We start from the raw sequence: 24,863 nt of genomic DNA, 5'->3' as shown, positions 1-24,863 counted from the left end.
GTCAAAACTCAGAGCCTGTCTTCCTCACCTGTAAATGGTAGTACTTCCTCCCGTCTGAGGTACCATAAGGATTAAATGAGATCACGCATGTGAAAGCCTTCCTCAGAGGTGTCATTATTTGCCCTTACAGACGGTAACTCAGCATGGCCCCTGCATGAAAGGTCTCCCAGTCCCAGAAGGAAGAGAAACCTGGCAGTTTCAGCACATCATTTGTGGCAGCAGAGACACAGGAAGGGCTCCTGACCAGCCCCAGACCAACAGCTGGGAGCTTCTACGAGAAGAAAGCACACCTCTTGAAAGCCGCATACCCCAAGAAGTTTGCCAGATAAATCACATGTATAGAGGAGCATCATCTTGTACAGAGGCGCGTGACCTTCGAGGCTTCGCTGAGACATCTTAACGGCATAAGACAGAGCGGGACACTCGTCTTCGCTTTAGCTGGAGGGTCATGAAGGGAATGAATAGGAGACACACTCCTCTTGACTAGAAAGCACCACATTACAGCTACAGCGCTCGTTAGCTGGCCCGTGAGCCTGTCTCCTCATCTGTAAAAGGGGGTGACGAGGATGCACCTTATCGGTTTGCTGTGAGACTGAAGAGATAACGCTAGGAAGGCACTGAGGGACCCTTTCTTTGTCTGAAGGACAGAAGGTGAACATTTCAATGGAGACCAGGCCAGATGTCTGCTCTTTCAAAATGAGATTTATTGTACATAAAATAAATTAATTACAGTTTAAGCCAAAGCACGAGTGGCTTTTTAAAGTGCATCTGTGTAGGGGATTTGGCGGCAGCCCCTGTATCTGTTCACTTTCTGTTAAGACAGTGTTTTCTGTACTTAAGCCACACTCGGCCGGGCCTAGGAAGCAACCCGACGTCATTGCTCTGAGCCATTTACACAAATCGCATTAAAATCAATGAACACAGTTTGTTTGTTTTTCTCCTGTACCTGATGCAACAGCTAAAAATTAAAAAAAATAATAAAAAAAAATTATACAGTCTCACAATTACTCAGTCGGGCTGAAGAGCTTGAGTTCTTGACCATTTAACACCTGCTCAACTAAACGTACTCCTTCTGTGTCAGGAGGAAGCAGCCCTTCCTGCCAGATGTAGAAGCTCCCGGATGTCCGTCCATATACATAACATCTGGCCCATAAACCCCTCCCCCTTTTGGGGGGTGGGAGTAGTATTTCCCTCCTTGTTCTTTTAAGAAGAAATTGTGGGTGCCCTTCAGCTTAGAAAGGCATTCTGTAAGGAACAGGGTTCCAGAGATGCAAATCAGACTTGCAAGAGAAAAAGCAGTCCTTCCTCTTGGGGGGGTGGGAGTGGGGGAGAAAAGGGAGAAAAGAAAGAAGAGAAAACCTGGAAAGGCTGGGAGTGCTGCAGCTGTTCTCTCATTCCCACCGTCAACCACATTACAGTTGCGGAAACTACAGCTGACCGTCACTTACAAGGTCAAGAACAAAATCCAATGCCGCCCTCCCCACTCCAGAGGAAAAGACACAGAGCGCGTTTCACATGCTCGGAGTGGCTCAGTGGGCTCGTTCAAGCCTCGTGCGTTCTGTCCCCGGCTCAGAATGCTTCCGTGTCGGTGGCAGTCCCACAGACCCCTCCCGGCCCCTCCGCTCCGGCTCCTTCTAGAACCATGACTGGCTGCCAGCACCCAGCATTCCTGCGCTGGAAGAACCGCCGACCCTCTTCCTGGGAAGACCGGACCCCCCCGAGAGTCCCTGCGTCAGACGGAGGTGACAGTCCTCACTTTGGCAGAGAGGGCTTGCTTGAATCTCCTCTTCAAGTCCTGCATGTTGGGGGACTTGGGCCTGGGAATGAGGGAGGTCCTCCGCTTCTCCGGTGTGCTGCTGGGCTGCTGTTTGTGGCTCACTTCCTTGCACAGGACGTGGAAGGCGCTGTAGACATCGTTGTAATTTTCGCTGACCGACACTTCGTAGAACGAGCAGCCCAGCACGCTGGCCAGCTGCAGTCCGAGCTGGGGGTCCACCTGCTTGATGTGCAGCAGGTCGGCTTTGTTGGCCACGACCACCATGGGCAGCCGCACGCCCAGGTGCAGCTGCTGCACGTGCTGGTGGAGCTGGCCGATGAGTTCGTAGCTCTTGTGGTCGGTGATGGAGAACACCATCACCACGGCGTCGGCCCAGCGGATGCACCGATTCAGCTGCTCGCTGCAGCGCAGGCCGTTCTCGTGGACCTGGAAGAGAGGGACAACGGCAAGGTCAACGGTGAGTGCCGCAGAGAGGCCCCGGCGTGGCTGGACAGCAGATTCCAAAGAGCCCTTGACGTAACGCCAGGTTGCGGGCCATAAACAAGTTATATCCGTGCACACTTCAGCTTTCTGGACGATATGTTGACCCAGCTGCACACACGATTGGAATAAATAACAGTGCAGCTCGCCACACTCAAGTGGAAAATTGACCTGCAGAGAACTCCATGCAGGGAGACTTTGTAGTTGCACAAAATGGGAAATTAACTGGCTAGACAGTAAGTCTGGGGAAGTAAAGATAGGAGCTGGAAGCATTTAAACCTGGAGAACTGCCCAGTTCAAGAGGGAAAAAAAACACACCCACATACACCAGCACGGCTCTTTTGTCTATAGAGTAACTTTCCACGATGTAAAAGTGATCCCAAGCATTTGTGGACTTCACCTAGATGTTGGACTTTTAATGCCAAACGCACACATGTAAAAACCTCTCTTTTTGACCACAGCGGGGAAACTTTGCCCATTCTGAGCGTGTCTAGTTTGGTCTTTCCTCCCAGATGGAATCCTCCCAAGAGAAGACCTCTGCCCCTTGGCCAAATCTCCCAAATTAAGCCAGGCAGAGACTGATCAATGGCCAAATACAACGGAAGTGACAAGCAACATGTAAAAGCCTAGATGTGACTCCCCGAAATTTCTCTCCTCTTTAGCATAAGACATCCTGAGAGCTGACCGATTCCAAAGCCTGACTTCATCTCGAACCACAGAGCTCCTTACCTGAATACCTGGTGTGTCTTGAACCTGAATAGCCAGGGTTTCACCTTCTATTTGGACTTGTCTGGTATAGAGATTACCTGTAAAGGCCAAAAAAAAAAAAAAAAAAAAAAAAAAAAGATTTTCCTTCTTGTGTAACTTTTAAAACATCGTGGGATTGTTTAAAGAGAAAAGATAATATAACCTGAACCAGTGCACAAAAATAAACTATAGTTTATTCTATTTAATGAGCTCATTTCTTTTAAACAACTGCAATGTTAACCCCAGATTAGTGGCTTTATTAAATCCAAGGCAAGGTTTACAGAATTTTGGAAACTGATTTGTCGAATCTTAAATGGAGTTTCTATATTTAGAGCATTTCCTTGAAGTAAATGTTCTTGTTCGGCATTCATGGCGTTCGTTTTAATTTTAGTACTTTATTACTCTTGGATGTAAATTTAATCATTAGGTGCAACAGCTTGGTAGGCAAATACTGTTCCCAAATGCACAGCCACCATTATCAGTTGGAATAAAAACGTGACACGATGGTAGCGAAATCTACATCAAAGCAGAAAGCTGCAATGCCTTATCTTGGGATGGTTGATACAGCACAGTTCGAATAATCCCCTTAGGTACTAAATATGGTCTAAGGATTTAAGCAATTTGCTAGCAGAGCACAGGTAGAAAGCCCTTAAGCCTCCCCAGTGGCCATCCTTAATCAGAGAGATTGAAATACCGTCTTCTCGTTTATTTGGGAGCTTTCCTCCTCAAATTCTACCATCCAGTTATTTTTTTCTTCGTTAAGAAAAGAGAACTTTAGGTTTACAACTGCTTTCCTTTGGCCTTTGCTTTAAAAGGTCACCTCTGAAAGGCAGCCAACAGAGAGGGAGGGGGTGGGGGAGGAGTTGGCCATCTTTTTTTTTTTTTTATGACTTTTGCAGGAGTGTTTTGAAGGGAGAGGCTCTTGAGTACAAAGGGTGCTTCCAACTGGGGTCCCTATAGTTAAAACATACCAAGGAGAATACTTTCAGGCACTTGATAAAATGATGAATGGTTTTGGAATGGAATGAGGCCAGATGGCAGTGATGGGAGGGGGGGCGCATGGGAGGGGGCAAGCAAAACTGGAAGTGGCAGGATCCTGACGCCCAGACTGTCACTGTGAAGGAGCCTGCCTGAGGGACCCTGCAGCACTGTGCAAGCTGAGAAGGCACCCTGCAGCACTGTGCAAGCTGAGAAGGCGCTCCCCAAATTTTGCATCTGCTCACCTGCGTTCCTTTCGTAGTCCCCAATGAATCGTTTGGTGAGGAAGCGGACCACCAGAGCTGCCGGGCAGAAGAGAAAAAGGAGAGATCGAGTTCACTCTGGCATCAGCAGTTAAATTGGTCTCCACCCCACCCCCAGCCCAGGAAACAGCTCTCCCAGAGAAAAAAGGCCGGGTGGCCGGCCACCAAGTGAAATTCCTACCCTGCAGCTCCTTGACCCTTTTTGCAGACACAACGTAGAGGGGCTAGAAGGCATCATGAATTACGGCTCTGTCCAGCTGGAAGGGTCATTTGGCCCACCCGCCCGCTCTGGGCCGCCTGAGCCACACCTAAGCCTTCCAGGAGACGAATGTCTTCCCCAACCTTAAAGACCTCCGGGAGGGGTTCGGCTCCCTAAGTTCCTTTTCGGTTCCAGCCACTGCCAGAGGCTCAAGAACCCCAAAGTTCTAATCCCAGATGCGCCGGCGGTGCCCGGAAGGTGGCCTGGCCATTCTGGATCTCAGTTTCCCTCATCTGTCCAACAAGAGGGTTGGAGGCGATGCTGGTTCAGGTCCTTCCGGAGGAGCAGCGGATCAGGAGGGGACGGGGGGGTCAGCTGCAGGTCCCACCTCTCCCCCACGCCTCGCTCACACGTCCAGCCCCAGGGACGAGCGGGTTCTCGCCCGAGCGCGAAGACTCACCGGTCTTGCCCACGCCACTGGCGCCCACCACCGCGATCTTGACCAGGCGGCGGCCCGCCGCCCCCAGGCAGCAGTCGGCGGCGGCGGCGGCGGCGCTGCCCGTGGCGGGATACTCGGCGATGGTGCACATGTTCTGAATGAGGCGCATCGCCGCTCCAGCCGGGGCTGCACCGTGCGGGACCTGTGGGGCGGGAGGACGCGTGTGCCGCGCTGGAGCCGGTGGGAGGACCCTGCCCGAGGGGTCCGCGGGATAAAGGCACCAGAGCGCCGCCGCCGGAGCCACCGCGGCCAGCTCCAGATCGGGACTGGGACTGCCTCCGCGCTGCGCGCGCGCTGTTTTCTCCAGGGCCCGCCCCGCCCCCTGCCCCCGCGGCCAATCCCGGGGCGCCCCGCGCGAGGCTCCGCCCCCGGCGCCGCTCCGCGCGCCTCGCGCCCCTCGGGGCGCCGGGAGCCAGTGTGGGGCCCCGTGAGGCGTGGGGAAAGTGGGGCTGCGGACCCGAGACTGGGCAACGTGTGGGCGCGAGCCGAAGGCGCAGCCAATGGCGGACGCCGAGGAAGGCAGCGCCGGCTGCCGACGCGAGTCCCGCTGCGCGGGCACGCGGCCGCTGCTGTGGCTGCGTGGTTGGGGGTGCCTCGGGTTCCGGGAAGCGGGCGGAGCTCGGCCTCGGGCCGGCGCTGGGGGGGCTGCAGGGGCGGCGGCGGCGAGCAGGGCCCTCCAGGAGCCGATCCTGGGTAGGGCCCCCCCCCTGGATCCCCATCCCGTGCGCCCACGCTCGGGAAATCTGCAGGTCAGGGCCTCGGGGGTGTGAGCGCTTGGGGTCGGAAACACGCGGTCCGGCTGCCTGGATCCGTGCAGTCTCTTAAATTTGGGGCGTAGTTGCACTGACTTGAGTGCGCCCCAATCGTAGATTTGGCTATGATGGCAGTTAGTGACAGAGACCCCATATCCACTCTCCTGAGATGTGACCTTTAACTTTGGGACAAAGTAATGTCAGCACCCATTTTGTTCTAGAACCACGTTGTCCGACTCCAGCGCGCAGGGCAGCAGATCCCTCAACCTCTGACTAGGTCACGTGAACACAGCCGGGCGGGTAGCTGTGCTGTGCTGCGCACTCAGAGGCAAATCACAAGGTAATTATAGCACAAGCTTTCTAGCGCTTCACACACAGTCACACCTCCTCAGAGAGCTGTGAAATGGAAAGAAAACAGTAACCCCAGCTGTCTCTGGACACCGAGGGCCGGGAGACAGGACCGAGTGCCGCAGCTCTTAGTTTCTGGTTATCAGGAAAGGCAAGACTTGACGGTTAACGGACTTAATGCCAGGGGAGCCGTGGGCTTGCGCTCATTAAATCCCAAGGTCAAGCCCCTTCCTTACGTTCTCTTTAGGGAATGTCTTCAGTGGCAGGCCCCGTCCAGGCAACATTCTGTAGCTGGAACTGACTGCAGAATGTCACCGGACACTCGGGCTGGCCAACTCCCTCTCCCCCTCCTAACCGCTCTCCTCCCCACCCTTCTAACCCCGTAGGCCCCAAGGTGTTCCAGAAGCTTTTTATCCTGGTGGCTAATGGCAGCCAACAGTGTGGCTTTGTGGCCACTCCTACATTAAAGGTAGAAATACAAAAAATGAAATAAACCAATTCCCTAATCTGTACGTGTCCCGCATCTGGTTTGATCACCCCTGATGCCCTGAACTTAACTGACCAAGTATTTGACAGAGTTTATTAAGCTGACCCAGCGCAGACTCTGAGATGAACCCTCTTGTCTTTCAGTTTAGGTATTTGTGGGAATTCAGAGGGGATGGAAGGGTAATCTAAAACTGCATGGTAGTAAGTCGAAGAGGGGAAACATAATTAGCAAGACACACAACCTTCGCAATAAACATAATAAAAGGTTGACTTCCAGGAAGATCACAAGAATGAAATAAATTTGCCATTTGAGTTAGAAGGAAAAAGAGGATTTCCAATATGCACCAGGTCTTTCTGCGTGGTTTAAATCAGGCTTGAATTTTGTTTTCTATCAAATCAAACTTAGCAAGACTATAATTACAGGTAATCATGTACTTTTTAACTCCTCCCCCAAAGAAGCCTGTAATTCTGTGATGCTTACATAGTTAAATTGTGTAGTCTAAAGTTTTTAGCTGCTTTTCACACACACACGCACACTCATACACAGACATGACAAAAATTGTCAGAGGAATTTTACTTTGAATCATTTTCGCTTCTGGAGCTTGATTTTCATGACCACGAGCTGGGACCAAACCTATGATTTTTCTGTCTGAAAAATCACACACGCAAAGGCTGGATTTGGTATTCTTATTTTAGGTCTAAATGATCTGGCTGTGCTTTAAAGAACACAGAAAAGAAAGACACAAGAGAAAGTTGGAAAAAGAAAAGGGAGCTCTTCAAATTCAAAAAAAAAAAACAAAAAAACACCTAGCAAATCACACACCTCCACCCTGCCTGCTTCCGATGCTAACACTGAGTTACCCCTTCTTGGAAATTTGTAGAACTAATAAAAAGGAAGGGGGAGGGGCAGGGGAATTGATATATCCTGAAAGCGTGTTTTCTTCCCGACTAGGGATTCAGCGTACGCGAATCTCACTTTACCCTCACAGCAGTCCCAGGAGGTAGATTTGATCATTACTTGCACTTGCAGTTATGTTTTGCTGCTTAGGAAACCACACCAGACCTTAGTGGCTCACGGTCCTGTGGGCTGCCTGTGTCCTGCTGGGTGGTCCTCGCTTGGGTCCATGTTGTAGTTGGATGGCAGCTTTGGCTGAAGTCACCTGCAGGCTCATCTGGGCTGGATGTCCAAGATGGCTTCTTCATCCACATGTCTGCACTTCAGCTGGAATGACTGGGAGAGCTGACACTAGCTGGCGTCTCTCTCACCATCCGACCTCTCTCTGTGGTTAGCTCGGGCTCCCGTACAGCATGGCGGGTAGCTTCCCTTAGTATCCTAAGACAGGAAGCAGAAGCTGCCAATCTCTTTTTTTTTTTTTCAATGTTTATCTTTGAGAGACAGAGACAGAGTGCAAGCAAGGGAGGAGCAGAGAGAGAGGGAGACCTAGAATCTGAAACAGGCTCCAGGCTCCAAGCTGTCAGCACGGAACCTGACGTAGGGCTCAAACTCATGAACCGGGACATCATGACCAGAGCCGAAGTCAGATACTTAACCGACTGAGCCATTCTGGCGCCCCAGGAAGCTGCCAGTCTCTTAAGAGCTATGCATGTAAATGGGCACAGCATCACTTCTGCTATATTCCATTGGTCAAGGAATCACAGAGCCCGCCCAGATTAACAGTCAAGGTGCAGGGACACAGATCCCACCCTTAGATGGGAATAGTGTGAAGCAATTTGCCGCCGTCTGTAATGCCTCACACTTACAAATGAGAAAACAGAGTCTTAGGTTAAAAATTCCTCCAAGACCACATATCGTACAAGGGACAGGGCCAAAGTCGAGAAGGATGAATAACATAGAAAATAGCCAGGGTGTTCACAATGAGATGGCCTCCTGTGATACTACAATGCTGCAAAGTGGTTTGTTTGGGGGGCGGCGGGGGACAAGAGGGGGTTGAGCTAAAAGAGATGAGGATGAGGGTTGAGGAACATGAGAGACCCAGGGAGGAAAAGAAATATTTTGCAAAGTCCCGGTTTTGCCCCGGCACTTGGAGTTTGTATCACCTCCTTTGATCTTTCAAGCTGATCTTTGATCTGCTAGGCCGTCTTTGGGCTTCCGAGACAATCCAGTTTCTGGAAGCCCTTAGAACAGCAGACTATAAATTCAATACTAAATGTCTGGGACATGAGCATAGCAGGCACAATGATTTTATCCTGGGTCTACACTGGGAAACGGGACAGACACGCTCTTTGCCGTCACTGCAGTGACATTTAGCATGAGTGACAGAGAAATGAATGAGCAATTTCAATACAGGGTGAGAAAGTGCTTCGATAGGGACAATTCAGGAGCCACGGGATTACATGATGGATCAAAAAACCTGGATGTGGGAGTCAAGAATGTGAAAACTTTCGAGTGGTTGAAAATGTTGCGTGTTGTGTACAGGTACTCGTGTGTACACATGCCCGTAGGCACCTGTTTGAGCGAGTATGAAAGAGACCTCAGAGGTGGGGAGTGTGGACTGATGTGGGCTACTCTGGGGGGAAACAGCATTTGCCAGTAGACAGTAGGTGCCTTACCTTGAGAGAATCCTGAGGGTCAGAGTGAAGCATCCTCCTGCTTTCCCAAGACGGGCACAATTATTGACAAAATAAGCCCCAGGAGTTGTGCATGGTCCTCCCTTCCTGCGCGGGATCGCACCCCACGGAAGTCAAATGACCTTCTCCTCTGCCCACGTCAGCAAGGGCTGCTCCCACGTCAGACTCCCTGAGCATCCATCCAGACCTTTGTTTTAGACTTTTGTCAACTCCACCTGTTCAGACCCAATAAACAGATGCCTCTTTAGCAATTTATATAGAAAAATTAATGTGGGCAGTTACCTGCATTTGATGTTGCCAGAAGGCGTCGAGTCCCAGCCGGTAGGCCGAGCCTGCAGAAATGACTCCCAGAGCTGCGGGACCGGCCCACCCAGGGAGCTCTACCTCTTCCAACTCTGCTGTTTCTCAAAACCCACAAAGCTAGTGACTGGACGTGGCAGAAAAGCCCAGAGTCTCCACAGTGGAGCCTGACAGCAGAAAGCAACGGAGCCACAGAGAGATGGTGTCCTCCCCGCTTCCGCCTTGCAAATCGTATCTGAGAGCATCTAGCTAATGAAATTAATTTGGATCCGTTACCCGAGATGCAAGGCAGTCTGGGAGATGTGTTTAGCTTCCCGGTCTCCGCGGCACACGCGAAATGGACAGAAGTGCCGCTGTGAGCCCAGCATTCCCTCTCTCCTACCCCAGCAGCCCAAAGCACTTGCAGGCCTGGAAAAAGAGGGATCTGCCTCCCCCCAGACATTTAATTTTCAGTTATAAAAGAGTATAATGAAGTTTTCAGCTGACTGCTTTGAAACCACTGTTTTCCTGCCTTCTATGTATCGACACCCATCTCTGCTTTTTTAAACTGTTTTTCCACAGTCCACCACAGAAAGTCCATTGATCTCACTTGCACAGAATCCTTTTCCATTCTTTAGTAAGAGCACCCCAGTATTCCCTTTGCTATATCCCCTACCCACTTTCACGTGGCAGTGGGCGGGGATACCGGCCCCTAATTCCGGAAGTGGATACCAATAAACCCCAGGGATTTACTCGGGGCTGGGCCAGTGAAATTCCTCCTTGAGAGTTTTGTTGGTAAAGGATGCTTCCTTTGCATCCGGTGTTAATCAGCTGGTGGAAAGTGAGCCCGGAGCTCCAAGAGGCCATCACAGCAGCCTTGTGGGGAAGTCTGCTTCAGAGCAGTGCCAACCCAGAAGAAAGCAAGGGGGGCCGGGGAAGCACACTGATGGCACCTTTATAGCCCTGTATTAAGTCAGACCCCAAAATCCAGAATTACCCCTTGAAATTCCCAGTCACAAGAGTCAACACGGTCACTTTCGAAATTAAGCTGCTTTGAGTTAGATCTCCGTCACTTGTGCGGAACAAGCCCTCGCGCATCCTGTTTGGGTGGAGTCCTGGTCTCTGCCAAGGCCTCCTTGAGATTGACCTCTAGCATCGGCAACATCCCTCCTTCAGAACCTGAAGCTCAGCCATTCCTCCATCACTGAAGGTCATGGCTATCGAGCCGCCCCTGACTTTTATTACATCTTTGTGGACACCCTCTCAGTGCTAGGCTGCAAACTGCAGAAACAAACACACAACTGAAAAGGATATTAGTACATCCAGACAATGGAACAGTCAGCACCAAAAAAAAAAAAGAGCTATCACAACACAAAAAGACATGAAGGAAACTTAAATGCATACTATCAAGTGAAAGAAGCCGATCTGAAAAGACTACGTACTATTTATTCTGACTCTGTGACATTGCGGAAAAGGCAAACCTAAGAAGGTAAAAAGATCGATGGTTGCAGGGGGGAGCAGGGATGGAAGAACCAACAGATGACTTTTAAGGCAGTGAAACTACTCTGTGTGACAGTGGATACGTGTCACCATGCGTTTGTCCAAACCCCTAGAATATACAACACCAAGAGTGAACCCTAATATAAACTTTGGGCTTTGGGTGATAGTGACGTGTCAATCAATACAGGTTCATGGGTCGAAACAAAGTACCACTCTGATGGGGGACGTTGAGAGTGAGGGGGCCATGCGTATGTGCGGGCAGGGGCTCCAAATGGGAAACCTGTACCTTCTGCTCAATTTTGCTGTGCATCTAATATTTAGTCCAACCCCTTTTTACGATATTCCTCCTAAGAAATTGTCCAACCTACTCAAGAATACTTCCAGTGATGGGGGACTCCCCACATTTATGCTGATTTTGTATCTTTTCTCCTGCAGCTTCCTACCTTGGAGACCGATGTTGACTCACCACTCGAGAGCCTTCCAAACACCTGATCTATTGCTCCTTAGTCATTTTCCTTTGGAAAGGACGAATGCATTGGTAAGGGGAACGGAGGGGTAGTTGCCTGTGACATGGAATTGTGCAGGAACCGCAAACACAGGAGGCATGTCTCCCGCATCTGTGTTGAGGATGACTAGTGATTTTAACATTCAGTTTTAAAACTTAAAAAGACCTGGATGCAAGGGGGAGGGAACAAACTTTAAGCTGTTTGTGTTCTAAGAGATCTCTGAGTATGAAAATAGAAATAGATATAACTAGCTGCATAATATAAGGTTTCACCCAATGGCTCTATGCAGTGTGTGTTAGATGTCTCCGCTACACAGAGCTCTGCCTGGTACACAGTGGGTGTTCGGTGGGTTTTTTTTTTTTAATTGTCAACTTTCCCTTTAGTTGAAGCTGTACTGAAAGACAGAATCACTAGGTTCAAAAGACAAAGTGGGAGGGAAGGCAAGTTGGAACTCAATTAAATAAAAAGAGTACACACACACACACACACACGCACACACACCCCTCTTGCCATCACAAAGATCACCTATCGACTAGAACACTTTAACTTTGAAAAAAGTAAGATCTTTAGGTTCCTGGAAAGGGCCCTCCCTCCCCCTCCCACATACTTGCTTGGTTTCCATGGTAGCAAATGGCCCACATTTCCCCCTTTCCACACTGGGGGGGTGGGGAGGGGGAGAGGGACTCGGGTTCTACAGTTATATCCCCTTGCTACTCTAGCAGATGTTATCTTTCTTATTCTGGAAGGTTTCCTCCACCTCTTTCTTTTTTTCAATGCAATATATAAACTGAAAGTAAAAGAAAAAGTGAAAATAATCCTTTTTCATCAAGGCAAAGTCTGATATTTTCTTCTCCTTTCACTTAACAACCCAAGTCATTTACCTGGGAATCTAGACGATGAATTTGATAAGAGATCTGATGACCATAACTCAGAATAAATTCAAGTTTTAAACATTACTTGGAAGAGCTAGTGAATTTCCACTGAGTTTTCACTGAAGAGTAAGAAGTTCACGGTGCCCATTTTCCCAAAGAACAAGGAACATCAGGAAACTGACATTACTGCATTATTAATGTAGCCATTGTTAGGAGTCCCTTTAGTTAAATGAAACCTGATAGTGCCAATGTTCTTGGAGGTAATTTCCTTCTTCTTTTCATGCCTACGAGCACGCCCCTCTGCCCCTTCCCGTTCTCACTCATCCTCTGTGCAGAAAACAAAGAAACTGAGAGAAGTTTCAGCCTTGGTTCCCCAGGAATGAGTGCCCTTGGGACATTCAACAAGATACTACGATGAGGAAATATGCCCAAGCAGAAAGGTTCAGAAAGATTCAGACAATTGAGCCAATTGTTGGACAGAATCTTGGGTTTCAGATTCCTAAGTAGATTGGACACACCTAGTATTTGCCCTCGAACTTCCCCTCAGGGTGCCTTAAAGGTCACAAAAGGACTTCCTAGCCATCCTTATTGGTCTATGCATAGAGGACAAAGCCTCTCCCCGCTGCCTCAGCTCCTCAGCGGACTGTGTAAAACTAAGAGGAAATCACAACTCTTCCTAACTATCCACCTGTGTTATGAGGAAAGACCAAGCTTCCCTTCCCTCCATTCCTCAAAGTGCCACTGGCCAGTGGAATGAAGAGGAATGAAGTCTTGTTTGGGGCCAAACCCACTGATTCTCATTGCTTTAATCCAGCTCTCAGAATTACAGTACCCATCAGATACTTTCTAAGCCCTACTTAGCACCACTGGGTCAGGCCATTCAGGAGCATCTAAAGCATCCCAGGCCATGGTGTGAATTACGGAGGTGGAGCCCCAAGTTCGCAGAGATACAGAAGTTACTTGGTCAGTGAAGATGCAAATGGGGTTGTGATCATTTCTTAAAGGACTATGAAACTCAGTCCCCACCGAAGCGCATTACCATTCTAACTGTAGTCTATGAAAATGGAGGAGTTTCATCAAGATCCTTCCTTCCAATTAAAAAAGAAAAGACTGGCAGAGGAGAAAAAGTTGATGGGATGGCTTTTAGGATATGCACAAATGACTCATGCACTCACTCCATTTGACAAGGTCTCTATATATAGAAACAACCTCGCCCCAAAATAGAAGTTGCCCACAGCAGAATGGAGCTCATACAGGAATTCTACATCCCAAGCATGAGGAACCAAAGATTGGTATGCCGGAGCATTTCTGCTGGGGACGTTATGTGAAGCCCATTAATGATTCATTTGGAATGTAAAGCTTTCCAATCCAGGTCCTTAAGTTTTTCAAGATAGGAAAACTCCAGTGTAGCTTGAGAGATTTTGTCATGGGCTCGAATACCAAACAACAACAAAAATGTTCCTTTCTTCTTCTTCTTTTTTTTTTTTTTTTGTTGCACAGAATGTGTGCCCCCATGCTAACTGGAAAATATATTTAGCTCAGTGGTAAATGAAATAGAACAGATGTTGTGACATACGCTATGTTAACTATCCAGCGAGATCAGGCATATGAAAATGCCCTGTGAATTATACAGCTTTGCTACCTTCTGGATGAGAATGAAGCGAAGAGTTATTGCTCCAGCTGGTTTGTCCCTTAAGCAGTTATGGGAAGTGGCGTATTTATAACTCTGTCAACTCCTCTCCCGAATTCTTCTTTACCTGGGCCCAGATGAGGAGATAGGCTGGAAAGAGCGCGCTGAAGCCTTTCTTGTGCTCCTTTGCCAAAACACACAGGAGAGCCAAGAGCCAGGGAGGGCATTCCACTGCTCCCTGTCTGCAGGCAAGAGAGGGAACGATTTATTTTGGAAGGACGAGTGCACTGCATTGTCAACAGGCCCCACCGTGGGTCTTAAGGAGGCTCCCTGCGCTCACAGCGCGCACCAGGCCCAGGAACAGGGCGGAGAATGATGTCCAGACTGCCGCCCTGTGCAGCTGCAGGCTCAGGGGGCTTCTCCCTCACCAGGATGACACGGGGACCCTGAGGAGGCCCCTTCCTTAGCACAGGCTGCCGTGCCCGTTCCCTCCATCCTTCCCCTTCAGTTCGCCTCCAGGCCCAGTGCACTTGGATGTGTGCTCCAAGCGCATTACACTCCTCACCATTTGACAGGCTCCATTATTTGTCCGTTTATTGTCCAACTCTCCGCACTAGAGCGCAAGCTCCATGACAGTCGGGATCTTGTTTTCTCCTCTGCTCTATCTACAGAACCTAGAAGAGTGCTTAGTACAGGGCCCAGCGTAGCGCTTCATGGGTGCTTGTGAATGAATGAATGAACGAATCTGTGCATTTCATATGCTACGAGAAAGGCGGCAATAAAGGGGTCTGAGGAAGCTGGAGGTGTGGCCGGGGAGGCCTAGGGGGCCAGGACTGGAGGGATGGGGACGAGAACACAGAGGTGAGACAGGATGTCCGGCCGCTCCAGGCAGTGGCTCAGTCTTGGCTCACTCCTTCCGCTGATGGCAGGAGACGGACAAAGAGGATGGGCTTGCGGTCCGAGGTGATGTCGACGTGACAGTGGACAAAGGGCTGCCGATGGCCAGCTCACATATCAGGGGAATGGACTTAGGTCAGGGACCCAGGATGGGAGGCAGGACTGGGAAGTGCAGAGTGGGAGTGGGGAAGGCTTGGGGGGAGCGCACGCACTGAGCATGCCCTGGAGAACCACAGCACGAGCTGAAATGACAGAACAGGAATACAGTGTGTGCTTGAGGCACCAACACGCTCTTCGGGGAAGTAGAAACAGAGAAAGGGGTTGGTGTCTTGAGGAACCAAGGGGGTGACTTTATCAGGATTTTGGTGAGTGCCTGATTCTGGAATCCAAGTGGAGAGTGAGTCAAGGGTGGCCATGAGGAGCCCGCCTACAGGGAGAGCTCTGGGAAATAATTCCTGAAGCTTCTCAAGGGCCAGCCACTGTGCTGCACGCCATGGGACCAGTGGCTGTGCCCTGCACACTAAGTCTGTGAAGCGACAAACAGGCTGGACTGTAAGCTCACAAGGGCAGGTACTGTGATTATTTTTTCCCACCCCCGTCTTCTCTGCATCTAGCAAGTGCCTGGCATATACTAGGTCAATAAGTAGTTATTGAATAAAATAAATGAACCGAGGAGACTCTGTGTAAGTACGGGCAGGTGCGATTTGCTACGGTCCGCTATCTCATGTGCCTCTTGGGAGACTTGCGTGCCTTCCCCTACAAGGAGAAGTAAGGCTGATTATGCACATACGGTGTCCCAGGCGCTGTTTCAAGTGCTCCGCACATACTGACTCATTTCATCGTTACCACAAACCTACAAGACAAGCCCAATACTGTTGTCCTGCCTGCTCACAGATGTGGGACTCAGACCCAAGAAAGATACGCAGTTTGCTCAAGATGACACAGGTGGGAAGTGGGAATCGCAACATCTGAACCTAGACAGTCTGGTTCCAGGGCGCCACAGCTCACACCCTGATGCCCACTTCTCCAAAGGGGCTACCGTCTAGTTACCCTGCGCAAAGTCCCAGCTTGCGCTGGGATAAAGTCCCTCCGCCTTTATCTCACCTTTTCATCTTTCGTGCAGCTTGCAGGTGGAGGAGGTTTGTACTTGGAATGGAATGTGTGAAATGTAAGGATGAGGAGGGCACCGGAGTCCCCAGCTGTGCGTGGAGCGGGGAGAGCTGGGTAGAGGCTGCAGTTGTTAAAAGTGACTTCACATCCAACCTATCAGGGCAAGAGCATCTCCGCCCAGAGCTGTGTGGATCACAGCTAGGGGACCGTGATTCCACCAGGAGGTCACCTACATGGATTTGGGGTCAGAGCATAGGACTAGTTACCTGGAAAAGCAATGCCAAAACCAAGAATTTCAGCTTATTCCTAGTAGGGGAGGAGAAAAGAGTACTGATCTTTGAATTTAACTTAAGCATTCAATGCAATCAGCTCTTTATTTTGCCCAGAGGTCTCAAGGTCAGAAAAAGAAATCGTTCAGAATTGAGTCTGTGAAGTGGAGTTCAATACCGCCAAGGTACTCGGCAAAGTTGCAAAGTGCTATTAAAAGAAAAAGTCTGTGTCTCGTTGTTTTGCTTTTCCACCTTCTGTCTTTCTGTTACATAACAGCAGCTCCATTCAGAGGAGGGATAAGGCTTCACAATAAGCCCGGCGCAGTGACCAGCAGCACATTTGCTGAACACTGGTGGCTGTTGACAAATGCCACAGCTCCACTTGAGCATTTAATCATCCACAAAACCTCCGATTGCTTCGTATGCTCTGCCCATGTGACCATTATGTATGGAGAACGGGTTCCAGCGGGGGGTTGGAGGAGAGGATTCTATTTCTGTCTTAGGCAGGAAGTTCGTTCTGCTTCCCCGGCAAACTTACTTACCTTCAATTGTCCTTATCAACATGGCTGAAAAGTTAATAAAGTTGGTTCTTTTGCAAATCTTAAAAGAAAAAGAAGGTACTCTAGAGATACTAAGTCTTTAGCTATGAAGTAGGGTTAGTCAAGTTTATTGGCTCAATCGCCACGTGTGTGTGAGGCCATCTGAAGGTCACTGAATTAATTGACATGATCCCTGCCTCCAAGTAATGGGTAGTCTAGTTAGGAAGACGAGATCTACAGAGGAAAGAAAGGTTGATTTATTACGATGCATAAAAAAACCTTGCCGAGTTTAGGGCATCTGGGTGGCTCAGTCGGTTAAGCATCCGACTTCAGCTCAGGTCATGATCTCATAGTTCCTGAGGTCAGACCCCGCACTGGGCTCTGCGCTGACAGCTCAGAACCTGGAGCCTGCTTTAGATTCTGTGTCTCCCTCTCTCTCTTCGCCTCCTCCACTCATGCTCTGTCTCTCTCTCAAAAAATGAATCAAATATTTTTAAAAATGTTAATCATGTCAAGTTATACTTAAGTTCTCGAGAAAGAGGAAAATGAATAGGGCTGCAGTGGCCATGGGAGGCTCTTTGGAAGAGTTGGGAGTTGAGGTGGACCTTGAAGGAGAAGAAGGGATGGATGAGGGATTGCATTTGAAGGAGGAATTAGCATGGCCTCATGGAGAGAGTGGAGGAGGCTTCACCAATGGAATAATTCACGTTGGGATGGGGTGTCGGAACTCAGAGGGAAGAGTAAAATGACATCAGATTATGGAAGGATTTGGAAGCTAGAAAGCAGAGAGCTTATACTTGGGTGTTGGTACTTGGTATATGGTAGGGCCCGAACTCAGTGGTGAACCTCTCTCACAGTAGCCAGCTGCCCCTACTGGCAAGACAGGGGCCCTCCAGAGCCTGCTACAACCAAAGGGTTTGAGGGACCAAAAGAATCAAGAAAAGAAACATTGTGGCCATGGCTAATGTCAGAAATGGACCACAATGCAATGATCGACTTGAATCATGGTCCATTTCTGACATTTGTTATTGCACCGGAAATAAGAAGCTAACACTACAGACCCAGGGGCCTTGATGTCCCAGGGTCAGAAGTCCTTGCAGTATCAAGCAGGAGTAAAAGAAAGCTGTGGGGGGTGGGGGGTGGGGGGGAGAGGGTGAAGAGTGGCCACAAATCTGCAGAGGGAGGATGATGAGGGCCAGGAACCTAACGCATTGGCTGGTTGAGCAGAACTTGTCCAGATGCTCAAAGAAGCAGTGAAATTACTTACGTGGAAAGCAGTTTTATATGGCAACAGATTTAATCCAGAGGCTGATAACATTTAGCCACTGTTTATAAATAGAATTTAAAGGCAAGCTAGTAAAAAGGAGGGCAATAGATGTCCAAATAGGGAAGCCAAAGTATGGCCAACCGAGATTTCTTTCATTCATTCATCCGTCTATTCATTAGCAAAAGAAATTAAGTGCAGTTGCCTAGTTGTCCAATTCCAGGGGACCTCATTCACGTTGTTTTCTATATAAATGGCACCCCGTGAGCACCATGTAGAGGAAACATGAATGGTGACTTTGGAGCTGTGCACCCGGCCAGCTGGATTGCTTGCCAGCCATGTGCCTGGCGTTGCTGTAGGTGCAGATGAATATGGGTTTTGGGGTGAGTCCAAGAATAGGAACCAGCCAACCAGCCAAGGTCGGAGGTTGGAAGGGCGTAGAAAGACAAAAGAGCAAGATACACATGCACAAGGCCCCCGGGGAAATCCTGCCAGACCGCAGGACGGCCCCACTCTTATTTGAGCTACTCATTCTTGTCCTCCCGCTTAGGATAGATGTGAAGAAAGCTGAAGGCAGAAGGGTTTGAAGAAATAGATGGAAATCGAAGCATATTTATAGACACATGCTAGATTCATAAAATCTCCCCTACAGACCCTCCAACCGGGTAGCCCTCCTTCCATGACCAAAGGTCAGCATGTTGTATGTACAAATAGGATCAGCCCCCCAGGAGGTAGACCAGACATCGGAAATGGCTTGATTGCCAAGCCTATGCTGTGGAATAGATAAATGGCTTTACTCCCTCTGGAAGGCTGCTGGTGGAGAATAATTTGAGACCTGTGATGACACCTTTCTCTCTACCTCATTAAACACTTACTTGCCTGAGAAAGGTGAAGTCAGTAAAAATTTATGAGCTGCCTTGGCCCTAATTTCTGCAAAACTTCAACTCTGCCTTCTCATTGGCTGCATGATTTACTGAATGTGAGTTAATGGCGGCAAGCCTGGTACCCGGACAGCACAGGGACGCTTTCTGGAAGTCGATATTAATGGCATATTGATGGCTTATATAGTAGTAAACTGGCCGCAATATCACAGCGGATGTCTAATTGCTTAAAACGATGAAAAGAGATGTCATTGAATAGAGAGTCTGAGCCAGCAAAGCAATAGAAAGCCTGAGTGTTTTCACAGAGAGCCTCTGCTCACAGCTGTCTCTTACTCAAGCTGAAATCCCTCGATACTTGGGTCATTGTGGGAGATGGGGTCAGTCGCAGTGTCAGCCTTTGATGCTGCAGAATAATCCATGACTCCGTTAGCTATGAGAGCAGGACTGGTCTCGGCGAGGGAGCAGAGGAACCACAAAGCTGGTTGGAGTGGTTTTCATTTTATCTAGGGAGGAGAGGAAAAGAATCTCTCTTTTCAAATTAGTCAGAAACAAAAAATGACAGAAACTTAATTCAAACTGGTTCAAGGATCAGAATGGAATTTCTGGGCTTGTGTAACTGGAAAATCCAAAGGTACATTTGGCAGTTTCAAGCATGGCTGGGTTTATAGGCTCCAACAACATCCATGGGTCCAAAGATCTCCTGTCGGCTTCTCCTCCCTTGCCCGCCTGCCTGCCTTCCCAGGCTGGCTTTGGCCACGTGTTTGTCCCTGGAAGCCCCAGGCTGACATCAGCCACACAGCTAGAGACTCTCGGCCAGAAGAGAAGACCTCTTTCCCAGTAATTCCAGCAACACTTCCAGAACCAGGTCGATTTGGCCTGGCTCAAGCTTTGCACAGTGGCAGTATCATAGCCAATGAGGTTTATTCGAGGCGTGACTATTGCTAATTGAAAACTTTTCGATTTGGCCTGGCTCAGGTTACAGGCCCAACTCAAATCAATTGTCTTGTCCAAGAGGATAGAAAATGCTGATTGTCCATGTCTAGACCACATGCCAACCCTGCAGCATCATGAGTGGGGTCAGCCCCTCTGAATTGCTTGCACCGGGGGTTTGAACACTCCCGGACATAAATGGTAAGACGGACGGCCAGGCAGGCAACAGAGCAGATATCCAACTTATGCCCTCCCCCATACATAAATGAATATTCTCTTCCGGGGTCTTGACTTCTATGGGGCCTGTCTCCTGATGTTGAAATAGAATGGGGTCTGCCCGGGCCAGGACGTGCTGCCGTAGAGCCCTCAGGGAGCATTTCTGATTCTCTCCCTTGCAGGTAGGTGTGTGTCTCTGAAAGACGGGAAGATGGAATTAGATGGATGGCATTTCTAATGGCTGGCCCACAGGCACTGGACAATCAAAACTCTGTGGGGGCAGATCTTGCATCTCCAGATCTAAGTGTCACCTCTACCGCCTGCTTCCCCTGCGATCTTAGGGTTAGTCTAAGGAATTACTACAGACTCCCCACCTCAAAGACTGGTGAGGATGTGAACCCTTGAAATTACAAGATGGATTATTAGCAGTGTTAACAATAGCTGCAATTTACTGAGCCCCTACTACGTGTCAGACAATACATACATTATTTATATTACTTGTGCTTTGTTTTTATTAAGTTTTATTTATTTATTTGTTTGTTTGTTTGTTTGTTTGTTTGTTTGTTTATAGAGACAGAAAAGGCTCATGTGCATGCAGGAAAGAGAGAGAGAATGTGAGGGAGGGTCACAAAGAGAGAGAGGGAGACAGAGAATCCTAAGCAGGTTCCACACTATCAGCACAGAGCCCAAAGTGGGGCTTGATCTCACAGTCTGTGAGATCAGTGACCTGAGCCGAAAGCAAAGGTCTGACACTCAGTGGACTGAGCCACCCAGGCGCCACTATGACTTTCATTTTTAAGTTAGAAAAATGAGTGAGCCATCATAGGGCTGTATTTGAACCCAGGTCTTTTTTTTTTTTTTTAATGTTTATTCATTTTTTGAGAGAGATGGAGACAGAGCATGAGTGGAGGAGGGGCAGAAAGAGAGGAAGACACAGAATCTGAAGAAGGCTCCAGGCTCTGAGCTGTCAGCCCAGAGCCTGACATGAGGCTCCAACCCACAAACTTCAAGACTGTGACCTGAGTCAAAGTCAGATGCTTAACCAACTGAGCCACCCAGGTACCCCTGAACCCAGGTCTTTTTGACCCGGAAGCTCACCTTCCTTCCACCATCCTCCATGATCTCGGTGGCAAATATTACAGGTTGTCCCTAGATACCATATTCATCTCCCCTACCCCCCCCCAGTCCTTTCTTCCTAACCAACAAGATCCTGTTTTGTTCTGAGAAGTGTGCCCAGCCCAAAAGTGTGCACCATGATTCATCGTTGCCAACTGTAACTGTCCCATTTCCCTCTGCTAGATATTCACTCTCCCAGACTCCCTTGCCACCAAGAGTGGCCAATGAGAGATAATGGAAAGCATTTTGGAATCACCTTCTAGCTGGATGAAAGAAATATAGTTTTGTTTCCTGCCCACTCCTGCCCCATTCTTTTCTGCGTGAGACATTGGTGTGATGGCAAAATGCTTGGAGCTGTGGCAACCATCTGGCGCTCAGAAGGCAGCAAGCACAAGGACACAAAGTCCACCCAGTGGCAATGGGGAGGCTGGCTCTTTGTTGTTAGCTCTGGATCAGTGAACAAGGCATGAAAGCATTCATCTCCGCCCAAGACTTCTATAAGTAACTAGTAAGAAATGTCCTTTCATTTTAAATGATCGCTGCCGAGAGCAATCCAAACTGGTACAGCCTCGAGTTTTCATTTCATGAATTCATTCGTTTCACTAATTCATTCGTTTCATGAATCTGAAGAGTGAAGGAATCGAGCAAACAACACAGGGACAAATCGGGATGACAGAGATGTGAGAGTAAAGAGACAATGGCTCTGGTTGCGCTGACTGCATAGCACCCATGGCAGTCACTTCTCTGTACCTCACCCTTCTCTTCTGTAAAATGAAGTTGTTGGATTAGAACATTTCTAAGGTCTCCCCATGACTCTGATGTTCCCTGATTCTCAGACCACTGAAGCAGGGCTGTTTGGGGGCCCTGGAGACTATGGGGTCCAACAGAAGGAAGGACGAGAAGTACTTAGGGAGATTTCCAGAGGCCTTGACCCAACGCGGCACACTGTAAAATATGGCCCGGGGGCCAGGGGGTCCTCGGCTGAGTTCACAAATCCGTTTTAATCAGGAATGACATTGGAAATATCTATCCACCTGAGCCATCAGAGTGGCCTGTCTGGAGGGACCCTGGCCACCTTCCTGTCACCACCCTGGACAGCTTTCCCATCACATCTGCTGCCCTATACTCCCGCCAAGGCTTGTTTTGCAGCATAGACTAAAATCTTTTGCTCCCACTCTAGCTACCTGGAACTTTCCTGAAAAAAAAAATGTTTTTCAAAGATTTTCAAAGATCGTTTCCTACAATTGCTTTGTAGCTTCTGTGATCTCCACCACTTCCATGTCCCTTCATCCTCTCTGCCACCACTCTCCTCTACTGCTACCATTAAAACCACCATAACCACTGAAATGAGCACAAGGTGATGGCTGACATTGCCTCTCTCTCCTAAACAGAGGTAGGTCAGCACCCCGGCAGCAGAGCAGGGAGGGGAGGGCACAGGTGGGGGAGCACATGGAGTTCTCTTCCGATGGCTCCATTCTTACAGTAAGGTGGGAAGCAAGACCATGGCCTGAGCGTGAGGATAGGGAAGTAGGGAAGGGGAGTGGAGGAGGGAGGGGAGGCATGACTCAGTCATGGGGCAGCTGGTGGAGGTCCTACACACATACGGGGATTCCTGAGCAGACTCAGAGCTGACCTGACGTTAGTGATCAAGAATGTACAGGGAAAGGAGCCTCCGTGGATGAGTGCTTTTCTCCAACTTTCTTCATCAGCCTGCACACAGACATGGAATAGGATTTAAGGAGGGTTCATTTTTGCCAAGAAAGTACAGTGAAAAGAGAGAGAAGGAAAGGGGTCGAGGGGTTTTCTAAGGAAGTGATTCTAAACATGAACCGTGGATACAAGCTGGAAGTAGAATTTGGAAAAGGAGTGAAGTGGGTGCAGTAAACTGCCTAATGGAGTCTTCTACCCCCAGCGGCCAAAGACCTCAGTTTGAGATGAGCTGCTGGAGGAAGGGAGCAGGAGAACTGGAGAGTGGTGGTCAGAGTGGGGCTTGGGAGGCAAATGAAGAAGGGGGTGCAGTTGTTCGTCACGACCAGAGTATGATAAAATATGGCGCCCGGTGTTGAAAATGCAGGCAAAGGCTTAACATTTCCTGAAGTCTCCACTTCCAGACCTAAGGCCTGAAACCCCAAAGGCACCATCTTCCATTTCCCACCAAACTGATCCATATAAGCCACCAAGTGGAAGCTTTTATCCAAGTAGACAAACTTCAAAACCTTTCTTCTTTCTTCCCTGTCTCGGTAGCCAACTCCCCGCAGGAGCCTGGCTCTGTGGGAATGGACCCCAGTGCCAGAAAGAGCGTCAGGACAGGGCCTTGGGTGAGGAGGACCCCAGGTGTAGGGGTGGTTCTGGAAATGGAGGTGGAAATGGAGGCTTAGTCCCAGAACAAGGTGAGGGCTCGGGAGTTAGAAAGAAGTGGTCACAAGATCACGTTGAGCCAGGCCTCTTAGGCCGAGGGCACGTTCTTCGGTGCCGAGAATCCCTCTCATTGCCTGGGCCAGGGAGAGTCCTGAGTCTGGGTGGTGGTGAAAGCCCAGGAATGGGGCAGAGCTGTGTCTGGCTGTAAAGGTTAGAAGGTGGGGCATTGTGTTCATAGTCAGGATTCCAGGGCTGGAAGGAACGTTACAGAGCAGCAGCTATGGTTAGATGTGGCTACGCATAACAGAAGTCTGAGGTGGAAACCTCAGGTGGTCTACACTGGATGGTCACGGTCACTCCACAGCTGTCAGGGGACTGGGCTCATGTGTTGCCCAAATGCACCACCTACCTTACCTGTGGCTTCCATTCTACTGATGTTATTTGTGGCAAGTTGCTTTATCTTCCTGAGCCTCAGTTGCTTCATCTGAAGAATAGGACTCCTAACAATATCTACCTCATGAGGCTAATGAGCGGACAGACTAAGGCAACATATAAAAAGTGCTTTGCTCCAGGGCCAACACGATAAACCTTAGCTGTTATTTATTTTGTTCAGAACTAGTCCGGTGCCAGGTATGCAGTTGGAGCTCAATAAATATGGGGCTCACTACATCTCTGTGGAATTGAACATTAATTATTGTCATGATTATTGCGGACTTCATACAGTGCTCACAGGCTATGTCCAGACCGGCTACATTTACACAGCGCTTAGGAAGGACCCGTCTTTATTTCTGGATGACCATCGCCTGAATTGAAACTGACCTGGGGAGCCGTTGTCAAAGGGCAGCTGATGAAGGGACCAGCCCACATCTGCCCAGCAGAGTCCAGGGACAGCCACGTCAGCCGGCCTGGACGCTGCTAATGGCTTTGGTTCGCCTGCCAGGCTCCCCCGCCCGTGTTCCTCTGGGAAGGAAGCAGACAGGAGACACGACTGAATCCTTGGGAAGACAGGGCGTGCCAGAGGCTGGGAGCCTGGGAAGGAGGGGAAGGAGGTGGGCACCGAGGGGACCTGTTCACGGAGTCTGGGCACTGACCCGGGAGGCTTTCTCCTTCCTTGTACCCTTGGCTGTCTCCGGGCGTGCGACCTACACTTCAGATGGCCTGCACTTCCTTTCTCCCGGAGTCACAGAGGGATTGTGGCGAGAAAGCTCACAGGAGTCAACACAAGCCTGATAATATGAAAACCATATGAAAACTTGGCGGCGTCCCATGTCAGCCTAATGGGCTTTTCCAGACGTCCCAAGCCCACAGACATCGGCCTTTTGTGAGGTCCGGGGGGAGGGGGGCGGCTGGCTCCCTCGCTCCCATTCCGCGAAGACAT

The 24,863-nt window shown here is 49.4% G+C and overlaps 1 protein-coding gene, 1 long non-coding RNA gene and 1 pseudogene across 2 annotated transcripts; 2 read left to right on the top strand and 1 right to left on the bottom strand.

Moving 5' to 3' along the window:
* Positions 1-682: 682 nt before the first annotated feature.
* RASL11B (RAS like family 11 member B) lies at positions 683-5,227 on the bottom strand. Its single transcript, XM_039241108.1, has 4 exons — positions 4,905-5,227; positions 4,228-4,284; positions 2,987-3,063; positions 683-2,203 (listed from the first exon to the last, which is right to left on the bottom strand). Exons 1-4 carry the CDS (start codon positions 5,050-5,052, stop codon positions 1,733-1,735), a joined length of 753 nt encoding a protein of 250 aa, XP_039097039.1. The 5' UTR covers positions 5,053-5,227; the 3' UTR covers positions 683-1,732.
* A 358-nt stretch (positions 5,228-5,585) lies between these two features.
* On the top strand, positions 5,586-20,508 carry LOC120237705. The gene is made up of 4 exons (XR_005530017.1): positions 5,586-5,692; positions 5,917-6,035; positions 11,333-11,435; positions 20,194-20,508. It is a non-coding gene; the product is annotated as an uncharacterized LOC120237705 (long non-coding RNA).
* Positions 19,750-19,882, top strand: LOC120237717 (annotated as a pseudogene).
* Positions 20,509-24,863: the final 4,355 nt, after the last annotated feature.

This window comes from Hyaena hyaena, unplaced genomic scaffold (assembly GCF_003009895.1).
Source record: "Hyaena hyaena isolate Hyena2069 unplaced genomic scaffold, ASM300989v1 scaffold_187, whole genome shotgun sequence".
Classification (NCBI taxonomy): domain Eukaryota; kingdom Metazoa; phylum Chordata; class Mammalia; order Carnivora; family Hyaenidae; genus Hyaena; species Hyaena hyaena.
The sequence above is the reverse complement of the archived record's forward strand: the minus strand, read 5'-3'. Positions and strand labels throughout refer to the sequence as shown.

What these genes read in the sequence shown, in the direction of transcription:
- RASL11B (XM_039241108.1), bottom strand. Translation starts at nt 5,052, where the DNA reads ATGCGCCTCATTCAGAACATGTGCACCATCGCCGAGTATCCCGCCACG. An exon ending in CAGTGGCGTGGGCAAGACCG is followed by an intron (nt 4,285 to 4,904) that starts GTGAGTCTTCGC and finishes TCTGCCCGGCAG; the next exon opens with CTCTGGTGGTCCGCTTCCTC. An exon ending in AAGACACACCAGGTATTCAG is followed by an intron (nt 2,204 to 2,986) that starts GTAAGGAGCTCT and finishes CCTCTCTTCCAG; the next exon opens with GTCCACGAGAACGGCCTGCG.